Here is a 15802-nt window from a genome sequence, read left to right on the forward strand (position 1 = left end):
TTAATTGTTGTAATATTTGCCGATTTATACCTGGAAGTAAGGAAGGAGATTACTCTATCCTTATATTTGTATTTGTCAATTTAGAACTTAATGGATGTAGTTGAACTCAAGTTTTCCTTTATTTTATTATTCTGTGTTTTTTTTCTGATTGTGTTATTTGAAAATGAATTCTGTGGATGAAATTCTTTTAATTGCATTTATTAAACGTTGGAATAAGTTTTAACCCAAAAAAAAATATAAAAAAAGTTGCAATGAAGGTCAGGCCAACTACCCACACCTGCACTCTATTGGGAGGCTACAAGTGTTAAAAGGCAAGTCCAAGCACCAGTTCAGGGAAAACCCGCCTGAAGAGAAGGTGTCAGACATGCGTCAAGGAGTTCCCAGGGGAGGAAGGAGGTAGCGCAACCCGAGCGGGCCGAAACCCTTACACTTGCTGGAGTAACATGCTCCCAGCTGGAGCTGGAGAACACAGAGATCTCCTGACTGACGAAGGTTCTGCTCGCTACAACTCCTGATGCCTATCCAGGAGCAAAGAGGCGAATGAAGAGCAAGCAGTATGAAGCCACCTGGCAGAGCAGACGGCTGCGGTTAGTAAGAGAGAGAGAATACTCATACCGGAGTACTCTGGGGCGCATGTGAGATATATTATGGTGCTGCCCATGCGAAAGTCGCATAACAAGAGGGTTTGGAACCAGAGGGAAGAGAGAAGGAACTGTGAATGAATTACGAAGTGGCTTTTGAAATAAGAATGAAGCATGAAGAAGCTGCCAAGTATTAAGGAAAATACCACAGCCAATATTGAAAATCGAACTATAGAAAAGATATAAAAAGCATGTAAAAGTGTGGCACAGTTGTAAAACAAATACGTGCTATGTTACAAGGAGATGAAATGTGTTGCAAGAAAAAAGGAACAAAGTGAAAGATGTTATGAACAGTTATGAACTGAATGAGACACACGCGTGAAGGGCAAGTTGTGTAACTTGAAAAGGGCAAAGTGAATGAAAGGTGGTGGAAGAGGGCCGACACCATCAATCAAGTTGAATGCAATTTGTGACAATGAAAAAAGACTGCCAATATACAAATAGTGACGAAGCAAATAGACGGCCAATATACAAATAGTGATGAAACCCTAAGTTGCCAGAAAGAGGAAAAGAAGCCACAACAGATGTTGAGTGCTAATACTGGTCTTGAGTAGAAAACCAGTGTCAATCAAGAAGGCCTAAAGAGTATCACAAAGTGCCATGGGTTATCGGTTGTGTGACCTGTAATGGATGGATCGTGTGGTCCGACAAATGCGCCTAGACCAAGTAGCCCCAACCTAGGAAGAGCCAACAAAAGCCGGAAGACAAAGGCAGTGTCATATAATTGCTGAAGTGGAAAAGAGCATTTTTGGTTGGTACAAGTTGAAAGGAACAAGTGGAAATTGAAGGTATTGCTGAAAACCAAGAGACTGGAACCACTTGGAACTGTGGTGAACTTTGGGAAGAGAACCCTTAGACATTTTGGAATTGTGTTACACTTGGGCAAGGGAACCCCAAGTCCTGTTTTCTTTGTGGAACAATTTGAACTTGGGAAGGGGAAGCTGACAAGAAGCTCAGAACTTTATTTTGAACATAGTTTCTTTTTAGTGCCGCCATCCTTACACATTGTACGTTTCTAAGCGTGAGGGCAAGTATAGGTTTTTGAACTCACTGACAAAGACAAAGTTACTTTAGGTAGGGAAATCTCACTCTAGCATAGGGCAAGATAGGCCTTAATTCACCCTGACATGTAAAATAAAATTACTTTTGTTCACAAATTGAATCTGTTGTCGGTGTCTTGCTTCATGATGCCTTCACAAATGATGCTCTGTCGAATGGTTGCATGAGTGTACTGGAATTACCACCAGGTCCATCAATGGAAAGGATTATGCACCATTCAAACTGGCAAGGAATATCCAATCATAGACAGCCATTGGTCCAACATTCTGACTAGCAACTGACACACAGTGGCATAGACGTGGTCTAGGACCAGATAGTCTCAGCCCCCAAATCCAGCAACACACATACAGACTGCCACTTTAACCGAGAAAGTAGAAACTTTCCACAGGAAAGAGCTTTCCATGTATGGCAATTCAAGGCCTGAGGGAATTTTGAAGGCCAAATGACAAAATGGAAAAGAGATAGGCAAAAACATGTGGCACTACCATTTAGAGTATTTGGTGCCCTTTATGGCATTATGTGGTAAAATGCAAACGTGGACAAGTAATATGCCAAACAATATCTGCTGCACCACCTCATACTGGACATATTGCATTTGTAGCCCGAAAGTTACAAAAGAGAACGTTATAAGGATACATATCCTAACTGCAATTCACTTTAAGGTGATGTGTGAAGCTTTAAAAACACAACAAATCCTCTAAGGGAGGCAAAGTCTCCCAGTACGGACAGTCTTAGGGACCAATCCCGTTCCCCATACGAATGAGCAAAAAGCAAGGAAAATAAAGCTGAAGGTTATACTTACCTTCAAAAGTCAGGTCAGAAAGCAAACAATAGCAAAAAGAAACAAGTGTCCCAAAGAAGGATAAGGAAGGAAAGCAAAAAGAAAATCTTTCCCAACATGTGTATATGAATGCTGTAGATCTGTATTTTTGTTTGCGATTTGCTTATTATTGCAGTGAGGTATGTTTATTGTCTCTCTTGGTGAGTTTGCTGAATGATGCGCATTTTTGGTGAAATGGAGTTTGCTTCATATTTGTAGAAGGGATGGGATGATAAGTACGCTGGTAACTTTCTTTCGATTGGATGTTCCTCCCATGTATTCCTCATCTTTGATAATTATCTACCAGGTTCAGCTGCTCCGGAAAAAACATTTCTCGACAGAGGACGCTGTGTGGTAGTGTCGATGACTCTATGTCCCTCGAAGGCCTCCGTCCGAGGGACATCGTCATTCGCAGTATATGTAGCAATGGCTTCAGTTCTTGTTTTTCCATTTTTAGAGGAATTACTGTTAGGCAGAAACCTGTGCAGTTTCCTTAGGGACCACTGCAAAAGATTTAAGACTACAGTTGTTTGGCAGTAAACCGACTTGGTAGCAGTCTGTACCACACAGATTCACTTGGTAGCTGTGGCTGAGCAGTCAGACTTCCCTCAAGAAGAGTTAGGCAGTATGCAGAGTATACACAATAGGTACAGGGACACAGTAGTACAAACAAACACTGACCATAGCTTTGGTGTAAAAGTATATAATGATTTATTTAAACACACACTTGTAATTTATACTAGCAAAAACGAGGTGAGTAAATTCAGCACACAGTCACTATCATATATATACAACCCTATTCACTTATTAGACAAGTCTTAGTGAGAAACACCACTTATTTTCAGACAGAGGTGAGCGCTTAACATAAGATGACACTCTAATAAGTTGTAAAGAAAGGGAGGAAAAAGGCAGGGTTAAGGAAGCACACAAGTTCCAATACTTTTTCAAAGAACCACAGTAAAGCAGGATAGGCAGAGTTCTACTGGAGAGCAAGGAAGTCAATTGCAAGGCCCACTGTTGGAGAGAGCAAGCAGAAGGGGTCCAGGTTCACACAGTGGGGTTATGCCCAAAGAGTCTTGTAGATAGTTCGCACAAAAATTATGAAATTCAAGTCAGGCAAAGTTAGCTAGGTTGTCCCAGGCTAGCCCAGGTTATAAAGTCGAGGCTTTACTGTCACCCCGAACGATCTGTCGCAAGGGAAGCCAGGCGGGACACAGTACCTTAAGTGTGAAGGACGCTCCAGCGGGGGCAGTTGTTCCTGGCAGCAGATGCAAGTCCGTGTCTCGTCCAGGGGAAGAAGAGGTCTCGCCGTGGAGGAAAGATGAAGGTTGTTGCACTGCCAGGGAAGAAACCAGCCGCGGAGTCCTCCAGTTAAAAGGTACTACCCTTCTCTTCGCGGTAGCGGTAAACCGTGGCATTCCGGTTGCCGGGGTGCTTGGCACGGGCAAGGCGGCCACGAGATGCTCCAGGAAGGTGAAAAGAAGGCGAAACTGGTTATCCCCACCAGTCAAAGGAAGAAGACTCTCCGGACTGGAGATCTCCTCTGTCGTCGGAAATAGTGGTGAGACGGTTCAGCAGGGCTCCACCAGTGGTGTCATCGTTGCAGGTCGGCTCAGCTTCTCCGTCCTCGGATTCTTAGGTCCTGTAACGACTTCTGAAGTTCCAGTCCCCAAAGCCCTGCTTTTATGCAGCACACCCCCATTCACTCAGCCTAGCTGTCAATCAAACATGCTAAGTGGTGAGCCGTCCGGCTCACCACTTGGGCCAATCACACAAGAGTGTGACTTGGGTTGCCAAGGCAACTCAGTCCAGGGTGCCTAAACCCCCTCCCACACCTCCTGTGGTACCCAGACATAGTGGCACCACTTGTGGAGGCTTCTGTGGAGAAGCCCGCCAAAAAGTGGAACAAAGGGCTCGACCTTTGGTTTGGAGTTACAGAGGCGAACACAAACGCCATTTTAAAACCGAGTTCTGGCAGAAAATACCAACCAGTGAATTAATATTAAATAAATAAACCGGCGGTATGTTAGAGGCTATGTTAAAAAGTATTTTTCGCGGTTGAATATAAAAAGTAGTATCCACTGCCACCAGCCAAAACTTGACGAGGGACTGTGCCCCCTCGAATAACAGACCCAGGGGCAATCGAATGGCCCCTACCAGTACATCCACAATATGATGGTTTGTACTGGTTCTGTTAATAATTTGGGACTAGTAAAGCCAATGGTGACTTTACATGCCCTGGGAGACAGTAGTCAGTCCCAGGTTATGGAGTCTATGGTGGGGGGTCACTATGACACCCCGGTGTTACTGCACGGAGGGTGCGGTGTAACACACATAGAAAAAACATATGAGACCCTATGGAGTAAAAGACCCCATAGCCCAGGAAACACATTAACATTCAAAGGAACACCACAAATCATGTCCAAGAGTAGGAGAAAAAGAGTCTCACTCTTGGCAGGAGAAAAAAACAAACTCCAGAAATCCAGCAAAGATGCTGGGGGACTCACTAGGTTAGGAAATTCAGCCTAAACAGAATTCTCCCTAACAGGGGGTCGCTACGACACCCCTGGGTTACGGCACGGAGGGTGCTGTGTAACCCACATCAAAAAAACACATGAGACCCTATGGAGAAAAAGACCCCATAGCCCATAAAACACATGGAAAGTTAAAGGAACACCTCAAATCATGTCCAAGAGTGGGAGCAAAAAGAATCTCACTCTTGGCAGGAGAGAACAAAATAAACCCCAAAAATCCAGCAAAGCTGCTGGGGGACTCACTAGGTTTGGGAAATTAGCCTTACAGAGAATTCTCCCTAACAATTACTAGTGCCTTCTTAGACTTTAGAAGACTCAGAGTGCGCAGAGTGTAAAACACGTACATTCTGCAGTGGGGTAGGTTGGGAGGAGCGATGAGGAAAATGTGGGAGGAACATCCAATCGAAAGAACGTTACCAGGTGTAACTTGTTCTTCGAATAGATTGTATCCTCCCACCTATTCCTCATCTTTGATACCCTCCCAAAGCAGTAACAGTCTTGGAAGTGGGAAAAGAATTTAGATCTACCTTTAGCAGTTATCATGGACCGAGTGCAAGACAGCTTTCCAGAAAGCTCCCTCTTGAGTAGAAGAAGTGTCCAAGGAGTAATGTTTCACAGAGGTGTTTATGGTAGACCAAGTGTCTGTTACACAAATGTCTTTAATAGGTACTCCTCTCTGAAGAGCGGAAGAAGTAGCCATGCCCCTGGTTCAGTGAGCTCTTAGACCCTCTGGGGAATCTTTACCAGACTGTCTATAGCATTCTAGGATAGCTAGAATAACCCATCTGGATAGAGCCTGTTTTTTTATTGCTAACCCCAATTTATGACATGTACATCTAATGAATAATTGGTGGTCCTGGAAAATCTTTGACATTCGCGAGATATAAAAACCGAGAGCCCTCCTCGGGTCCAGTCTACGTAACCTCTCCTTCTCCTTTCCAGGATGAGGAGGGGGATAGAAAGTTGGTAATGCTATCTTCTGGGACAAATGGAAGTCAGAGACTATTTTTGGCAGAAACAAAGGTCCTACTTTAAGAATAACCTTATACTTATGCAAGACCGTATATGGAGATTTACAAGACGGTGCTTGCAATTCGCTCACCGTGCAGGCAGATGTGATTGCGACTAGCAAAACAGTTTTTTTTGTGTTAATAGCCTTAGTGGACATGAATGCAGGGGTTCAAAAGGACTGCATGTTCAGAATTTTAATACAAGATTTAAATCCCAAACAGGGACCTGAAAGGGACTAGGAGGAAACACAATAGTGAGTCCTTTAAGCAACTGAATGATTAAAGGGATTTGAAAGTATGAGGTGTCCTCTGATGAGCACTTGAAAATCGGAAGCGCTGCCAGATAACCTTTTATTGTTGTGATCTGGAGCCCCAGATTTGCTAAGTGAAGTAGAAAAGATAACACTGTGGGTGTATCGCACTGAAATGGATCCACATTCTTTTTCTTTTTTTAAACTTTATTTTCAATGTAGAGAAAGAAGACATCATTTTTAAAAAGCAATACCATATTTACAAAATTATATACAAATTCAAAGAAACATCAAAAACAATAGTATCTATAGAAACGAAACCCACCCTAACCCGCAGTTCACATCTCATTGCCTACAAAATCTAATTCAATACAGTTCCAAAAATCTCCCCCATATCTTTGCAAACAAACCATTTTTGCCTTGTCTCCTATATAAATGTTTCTCCATAGATGCCAAATCTCGCATTTCACTTAGCCACATTTCTTTTTCTAATGTAGCAACAGATTTCCAATTCCTAAGGATAATTTTCTTACCCACTGCAGCCCCTCTAAATAACCATTTTTTTTGGCACTGAGATAGGTCATCCAAGATGGAGTCATTCCCCAGAATTAACGTCTCGAAATTAAAATCAATGGTCACTTCCAGGATTTCTACACAAATTTCACAGACATCACTCCAAAACCCACAAACCTTCACACAATCCCACAGCATATGTTCCATCGTACCATTATCCTGAACACATGCCCAACATTCCGGACCATCCTTTAAACCTCTCCTCCATAATTTTTCCGGGGTCCAATAGACCCTATTCAGAATCTTAATTTGTCTTGTCCGTTCAGTCAAACCCAAGGAACACAGTTTGACATTCTCACACATCTTTGTCCAACTTTCCACAGCAATGTCCACACCAATTCTCCGACCCCATTCAATTCTTAGCAAATCATTGCCTTTATATTCGAGTAGAATCTGCCTGTTCACCCTGCTCGCTAGTCCGCCCTCATTCATCAAAGATTTCCTTGTAAGGAATTCCAGATTCAGACTATTTTGAAAATCAATCACACCCACAGCCAACTTCAATTTCCTATAGTCTGAAAACCTGAAACCCTCGATGCGAAATTCTCTTATCCCTACACCAGCTGCTGAACTTGTTCCAACGACAGCAGTATAAGGATTTTGTCACTGGCCGTCTGGCCGAAAGCAAAATCTCATTACGTCTTCTGGGAGGTCCCAAACCTTGTACCTCAGCCCCTCAGAAACCATGCGTGAAGGCTGTGTGTTTTGACATCTGGATGGAGAACCTGACCCTCCTCTCGTGAGAGAATGTCCTCTCTTTATGGAAGACGTATCGGAGTGCAGATGGACAGGTCCAGAAGGTCCGTGTACCACGTCCTCCTGGCCCAATTCGGGGCAATTACGATCATGGATTTCCCGAACGTTCTCAACCTCCTGATCACGTGAGGAATGACGGGGACAGGAGGAAAAGCACACAGAAGTGGAAATTGCCAGTCCACCATGAACACGTCTCCTAGAGCTCCTCTTGGGGGAAATTCCCTGGAGCAGAATAGCTTGCACTTTCAGTTGACACTGGTCGCAAACAGATCCACTTGAGGGGTTCCCCAAAGGGTAAAGATCTCTTGAAAGACTTCCTGAGCTAGTTCCCACTCATGGGAGACTGTGCTCTGCCTGCTCAGAGCATCCGCCAACGTGTTCTCCTCTCCGGCTACCATAACTGCTGATATGGAGATTCCTTCTTGAATTGCCCAGTACCATAGCTGCATTTCCCCTCTGCACAGTGGTAGTGACCCTACGCCACTTTTCTTGTTGCAGTAGTACATGGCCACTGTGTTGTCCGTCATTATCAGGACAGTCTTTGCCCATACAGAAGGCAGAAAGGCCTTCAGTGCTAGTCGGATTGCCTTCAGCATCCGTCACTACTGTTAACTCTGGCCTAGGTTCTGTGCGACTCTGCTCGGAACCTGAAGGGGGTCTGACATACTGCCTGAGAATTGGGACCACTGAGTCCTGAGAGCCCACTGGAGAGATCTCATTCTCAAATGAGACTCTGGCAACAGAAAAATGCAGGATGTAATGAGGCCGAGCAACCTCAAAAAAAAAAAAAGTCGAAGGACGGAAGACTCTGGGCACTCTGAAAATTTGGTGAACATATGCAGAATGTGATGAGGCCTCACCTCGGGTGGCAAGGATTTTCTAGAGGAGGCATCCAGGACTGTTCTGATAGATGGGAGTCTTTGAGATGGTATCGTGTTTGACTTCTTGTATTGGAGGTAGAAGCCTAGCTTGTGGAGAAAGTTATCACAGTTGTAACTCCGTTGAGGTTATCAATTCCCAAAAAGGATATTTAGAAAAAACACTAACCTGATCGGATGCCAACGTGTTCTGAGCAGCAACAGCAGAAGAGAAGAATCACCCCGGAATCCCTGTTCCCCCTAGTACCGAACATAAAAGAATCAGTGAGGGGAAACACGGACCCCAGGGAAACCCTCTGGGGAAGAAAACCTTGGATCTCTTGAATCAGCCTTCTTATTAGGACGTCAGGACTGGTTGTCTCTCAGCGTGGCCCTTCTCTAAGTGGCGAGTGGAAAGATACCTCCAGGACGAGAATAACAGGTAAGTATACGGAAAGCAGAATGAAGGGTAAATTGATGAAGAAAGTACAGAACTAACTTTGGAGATGACTGGAGTTAGATCCGTCGAATGGGTATTCCCGGGCAGTCGAAGGAGCAGTATTCCAAAGTAGAGGGTAACAACTGAAATAGGGAGAATGGAAGTGTGGTTCTAAACAAAGAAAAGAAAGACCAAATGTAGGAATTGGACTTACTTCCGAAAGGCAGAGCTTCTGACTAGAGCGGAATATCAAATGGAGAGCCCTGCTTGAAGAGAGGAGGGAATTCCCTGGACTGAACAAAGGAGAGGAAGTGAGCAGGCCAAGACGAGATACAATTCTATAACAAAAAGGAGTGTTAGTGAGAAAAAGATAGTTGACTAGCAGTCGATAGAATAGGGTTTGAGGTTCTGAATCGTAGCGAACTTACGGTGCATCACATTCAGCAGAAGCGACGCGTAGAAGCGGAGTTCTGGGTTCCTTAAGAGGGATCAGATGGCTGATCACGTGTTCCTGACGGCAACGTGAAACAACTAGACTGCTGGCATAGGATTCTCTTGCTATATCAGAGTTTTCTCGAATCATAGCTCCACACAGGGACCAATGCTGCCTAAGCTGCCATCGGCGAAAAGGTGTAACTAAAGTGGCAAGTCACGTTGAGATGATCCAGAGTCTGTTCAGGAGAACGAGCCCTGATCAGCCAATCGTCCAGGTAGGGGTAGATGTGAATCCCCCCTCTCCTCTGAGACTCGCTGCTACCACCGCCATCAACTCAGTGAAAACACTTAGGGCGGAGGTTAGCCCAAATGGCAGAACTCGAAACTGAAAATGAGGACCGCCAACTGCTAACGTCAGGTACCTTCTGTGCTTGTGATGGGTAGGCACATGAAAGTAAGCATCCTGAAGGTCCAATGATACCATTCAGTCTTGGAGTTGGAGGGCCTGAAGGATCCGAGAAAGGGTAACCATCTTGAACCTGTCCTTCCTGAGGAACTTGTTCAAGTTTCTTAAGTCCAAGATGGGTGTCAATCCTCCCTCCTTTTTGGGGATTAGAAAATACAGGGAGTACCAACCCTTGTTCCTCTCCACTGCAGGTACTGGTTCTATTGCATCTTTATCTAGCAAGATCAACATTTCCTGCATAAGGAGTAGACCTGGAATTTTCAATGGGCTGTTCCCTGGTGGATGATCCTAGGGCCTTTTTTTAGAAAACCTACCGTTTCCAGTGCCCAAGCATCTGAAGTAATGTCTTGCCACTCTTTCAGATGCTGTGAGAGCCTGCCTCCCACTGGGGTATTGTGGATTAAGGCTTCAGAGAGGTTTTGAGGTGGCTGAAGCAATGGCTGAGGGCAAAGCTGCCGCTGCTTGGGCTGATTTAGCACTTCTTCCTCGTCCACCACGAGGGAACCTTCTTTGTCCTCTATGACTGGCTTGTCGTCTCCCTCTTCCAATAGAGGAGTCGAAATGAAAGCACTTACCCCTCCAACATGACGTATCGGAGTAGGAATGTTGAGGCTGTCTAATAGCGGTGCCAAGAGATTTAGCTGCCGCTTTTGACGTCTATAGCCTTTCCAGACTCAAGGCATATGAGCCGCGCAAATCTGCGTAGCACAGTGCTAGTCGCCATGGATCTGTTAATACTATCTGTACTATCCAGACCTGACTGGAGGCACTCACACATTGCCTCCTTACCATCCTTGATGATAGCCAGGAAGTCATCTCTCTCTTCCCCTTCGGGGATGTGGTCAGCCGCCATTGCTGTGCAATCTCACAGGATGAACGAAAATGTAGATAATGCACAAGTGACATTTACCGATTTCAAGGCCATGCTACCGGCAGTACATACTTTCCGTGCCCAAGCGTCCACTCGTTTATCATCCCTGTTTGTAGGAATGGTAGGTTTAGCAGATTGTTTTGTGTCACTTGGCTGCTTGGATCACCAAACTTTCTGGCGTCGGTTGCTTGGCTAAGTCATCTGGGTCACTGCTTGACGGTCTATATTTCTTGCAAAAGTTAACTGCAAAAATAGAATATGGAGTTTCCCAATTTGTTGTAACCCTTTTTTGCAAAGCAATATGGAAGGGCAAAATGGGATCCCTCTGTGGACCTTGGACTAATATGTCCATTAAGTCATCCTGTTGAAAAGGAGGAGCAGGTCTACGCCATCCCAAATTTTCTATTACTTTGCTCATCAATTGTATAAATGAACTGTCAACATATTCTGCAGGATCTGGCTTTTCAAATTCCAGCTCAGGAGATGTATCTACTCCACTGGCTGTTTGTAGTTTGTCATACAAATCTTTTAGCCTAGATTCATCTGAAATAAACTCATCTGGCACATTTGGAGCGCCATATTGAAGACCACTGTGTTTGATCATCATCAGATGGTTCATGTTCTTCATAGATTGAAGAAAGAGATTTGAAGACATCTTTTAGTGGCCTTCAATGGCCCCGAAATAGTCTTCAGAGTAGGCCTCGAGGCCAATGGCATTGAAGTCTTCCACTTAGGCATTGATGGCTTCAATATGCCTGTCGAAGGTTCTGACGTCGAGGGTGTCAATGGAACAGATTTTGTTTTTGTCGAAGATGTCTTTGACAAAACTCTCGAAGAGCTAGACTCTTGACTTGTCGAGGTCCTCAACACCTTTTCACTCTTTCGGGGCGTCTAAGGCTCTCGATGTTCGTAAGGCTTGCGTCCCGGACATGAGGGTGCACAGGGTTTAGCCTTAGACTTCCCCTTGCCGTCTTTATGCAGAGCAACCAGGACATGGTATTTCTTCTGTTCTTTCGAGGGAGTAGGGGCTTCTTTCTCGAAGATTTTCATCATCTCCCTCTGAAACTCTTCCCATTTTGCTGGAGAGTTGGATTTAGTTGGACATGTTATTCTCTCGGGTGAGGAGCAACTCGAGGGAGAAGGAGACCTATGACATCTTTTCTTTGACTTTCTGGAAGAAGATGAAGAATGACGCCAACGACTTCTTGATCGAGATTTCTTTGAACTTTTTCGACGAGGAGAATCTCTCGACTCATCCGAAGTAAATTCTTTGATGACAGAAGGGGACTTTGGAATTCTACCCACCACCAATTTACCTTTGCGCTCTCTCAGAACCTTGTCAGTCATCGCCTGACAAGATTTGCACTCCTTCGTACAATGCTTCATGCCGAGGCACCACAGGCAAACGTGGTGGGGGTCGACCCACAATCCTGACATTTCTTAAACCTTTCTTGGGTGTCGATGGAGTCGACTGTGAAGACATGACATTTTTCCTATTTAACTAACCGAAGTGCACCGTAATTTCCCACGAAGCGAAAGCTGCGTCAGAAAAACCTAACTGAAGCCAACAGGTGCTGCGCATGCTACATATACGGCGGATGATGTCAACCATCAGATAGAGCCCTTCGAAGGACATCGAGTCATCGGCATTACTGCTCAATGCACTCTGTCGAGAACAATTTTTGCTGAAGCAGCTGAAGCTGAAAGATAATTATCAAAGATGAGGAATAAGTGCGAGGACACAATCCATTTGAAAGGAATCATCAAACAAGAAAACAGTTGTGAAGAATTTGTGCAGCATTGGGCACATGGCGCACCGATAAAAAAGCAGATCCAGCTCAATATGTATTGCCTAATCACAGCATTTGCAACTGGGGGGTGCACATAAAGCTGGAAATTCCAAAGACTGCATCCATATGCAAATTTGCTGTCTATGCTCTTCGTAGGATACAATATGTAGTTGTAATTCTCCATCTCTAAGTTTGGGTGGCACTTTGGTTAACCCTGGTATACATCCATGCATATAGTACCAGGAGTGGGACATGAACTAAATCCCAGAATGCAGTGCTTCTAGGGTAGTTTCAGCAGCTGCAGAGTATTGTCATATCTTTCCTGGGGAGCATCTCAGTAATATTGTCGCTAAACATGTCCATACTTTAAACTGAACCTTCTCAAGGAGTTTTTCTGTTAACTACCATGCCATTTAGGAATGGATGTGTCAGAATCTCATTGGCCGTTCATCGTTCTTTGTTATTAATGCACAGTATAAGTACTGGATAATTACCTCTTTTGTGGCCCCTTTTTTCTACGATTAATCAAGCATACCTGCTCAATAGCAAGCTCCTTGGTGGCAGCAGAGGAGATCTCATTAATTTTGTCATAATGTTGATCGAGTCCCAACTCAACAATCTTCTCAAGAGTGAAGTCATCCGATGTCTGGTCAAAAGTCTTTTGGATTTCATCCTTGACCTGGGTCCAATGCCTGCAGAAAACCAAAGATAGGTCGAGAAATAGGGAAAATGGCTGAATGTTGAATTAGTCCCAAAACAGTACCAGTCAATCACTCAAGACATGGACATATATCTTCATCTTTGTTGAACCAATTAAGGATTACATAACCAAGGCATAGGAAATGGAAAGAAGCATTTTTTCCAAGTTTAGTCAAACTAACTCACATCATCAGCAATACACAGACAATTCCAAAATTAACACCATTACCAATTCCTTCTTCTTCATCATGGTCATCATAATTAAATCATAGAAACAATACTAGCTCCAGGCATTAATAAGATAACAGACCCTTTCCTTGAAGAGAAAAATCTATGCCCTCGAAAGCCAATTCATAAGCATTCTTTATCTTATTAATTTCTTCTGCTTTGCTGTAAATCCAGAAATAATATACTGTCCGTGTAGGTGGCTAGTGAGCAATTGAGGAGCAGTCATGTCGAAACTGTGGTATCCCCAAATTCTAGCAAGGACATCTTTCATGCTGATATATGGGTTATAAAGAGATACATGCAATACATTACTTCGCAAACAAATACACAAATAAATAGTACACCAGTTCAGAGTTGGCCTCAGTTCATCTTTGCAGCGATAAAAATCAGAATAGAATTCCAAATGATTCCCTTACGATCTACTTTGAAGGGCTATGATGAAGTGTTGTTCATGACCATCAATGAATAAGATACCCATGATGGACCACCAGGATAACAAGTGGAGTTAGATTCTGTATTTGGCACTGGACACTGGCAACTTTGTGAGCAGGGCCTTCTCCACCCAGATCGATAAGATGTCAGGACCGCTACAGTTAAGAGAGGAACTAGGAAGGTAGAGGTGATTCACAAGCTGGGTGGTTGTTTTACACTCAAGGCTTACATAACATATTAATGGGAGGAATACTAAGTGCTGAAGTGTGGAAGTAAGGGCGCTAAACAATTTAATTTATTAACTAAAGATATTCAGGAAGATGAACTTTTCCCTATCCAAGATGGAGGGGGAAGAACCCAGCAGTGATTGGTGAGGAGCCTTAGGTGAGCCAGTGTGGAACTTCCAGAAAGGTTTTAAACTGCCCTTCATCCAAGACTTAAAGCAGGAAGGTCACTGTTTTTTGGGCTAAATAATTAGGCCCCTTTGTGAGAGTGTTTTGGGAGCAGATGTCAACCAAGGCATAAATCATCTAATTCAAGAAGATAAAGAAGATCTCCATGATTAAAGAGATAAGTGTGTTAGAAGATAGAAAACAGTTTTTAAGTATTGCGCTTTAGTAACCTTTTGAGCAGCATTAAAATTGCAACGCAGCTGTTGTAGCATTGTATATAGTTACTAGATGGCCTCAGTCCCTCGAGGATCAAGCAACAATTGAGCGGTCTACAGCGTTTATTTCAGAGCTGTGCGTGTGCATTGCTCTACAAGGGAAAAGAAGGAAGTAGGGAACGTGTGTTTTCCGCGTGAACAACGCATTTTTAATGCAGCTAATAGGCACAGTTATGTGCGAAGAAAGAGACAATATAGCACATTTGGTACCATTGGTTTGAAGGCGCTTTGGTATGCTAGAGCGGGAGCGGTGTTTGCTTGTGACAGACTACATTAAGAGCGGGTCTTCAAGGAAGCGTAAGGCAAAGAGTGAGGTTTCTCTGAAGATAAGAAGAAATGCTACCTTCTTAATAGTAAATCCGGAAAGAGGGTGTGTTTTCACATAATGCATCAAAAGTTATGAAATCAGTATTCTTAGAATAGCCAAAGTAAACAAAGAATTAACATTCAACTATACAACCATACAAGGTGATTTTGCCTAATGCAATTGAAGCAAGCAATCTAAAAAAAAGGTTCATGATTAAACAAAGTCAAGGCAATACGAACTCAGCAACTTGCCAGGGAAGAGAAAATAGTCTTATTACCATTTGATAGAAAAGGTTAAAGAAAAAAACTCCCATTTGATAAACAGTGCGGCAACAATCCCAAGGAAAAGAAAAAACCGCTGAGCTCAAAGCAGAGGTTATCAGGTATAGAAGAAATCAAACCCACTGGGAGGAAATATTAGTTGTGAGTGAGTTTATCCGAGAACTGATAGTAATCTGCTGGGTATGTTGTCAAATTTAAGGGAATAATATTGGATGCCTTCAAGTTGTTTGTGCGAGGGGGGTGGTAAAATAAGGAAGGTACTGCATGATTGGTTTCTGTAAGAAATATCTGTTCATTAAATAAGGTCACTGGCTTGTTTGTTACCAGTTCAGAGTACAGAGCTGGAGACAGCCCGTTAATGTGATACAGACGTTATAGAGGGCCCGCAGAAATTAGATCATCAGTCCTGGTGGGCAATCCAGTATATATATTGGCATAAGTAAGGAGGAATTCTGGCTTGGTTAGCGAATGGACAAGATTCCAGTCATACAGTCACAGCGATAAGGGATGAATCGGAGATGCAGATCACTGATAACTGGGAATTAACAGGTTATTTGAGTCATATTTCAAGAATCTATATGCCCAGGTCCCTCTAGTTAATATGGCACAGATGCCCGAGACCATCAGGGGGTACAAAGGTTACTTCTCAAATTATCAGAAAATTTGAGATATGCCCTCAAATCCCG

At 43.6% G+C, this 15802-nt stretch overlaps 1 protein-coding gene across 1 annotated transcript in view; it reads right to left on the minus strand.

Annotated features, from left to right (window-relative positions):
* Positions 1 to 15802, minus strand: part of DNAH2 (dynein axonemal heavy chain 2) — a 3498763-nt gene that overhangs the window by 2224566 nt on the left and 1258395 nt on the right. The window contains exon 27 of the mRNA XM_069646273.1: positions 13038 to 13194. Coding sequence (XP_069502374.1) covers positions 13038 to 13194 — 157 coding nt within the window. The remainder of the gene's footprint in view (positions 1 to 13037; positions 13195 to 15802) is intronic.

The sequence above is a fragment of the Ambystoma mexicanum genome, chromosome 1p (genome assembly GCF_040938575.1).
Source record: "Ambystoma mexicanum isolate Mex_15411 chromosome 1p, UKY_AmexF1_1, whole genome shotgun sequence".
NCBI lineage: Eukaryota > Metazoa > Chordata > Amphibia > Caudata > Ambystomatidae > Ambystoma > Ambystoma mexicanum.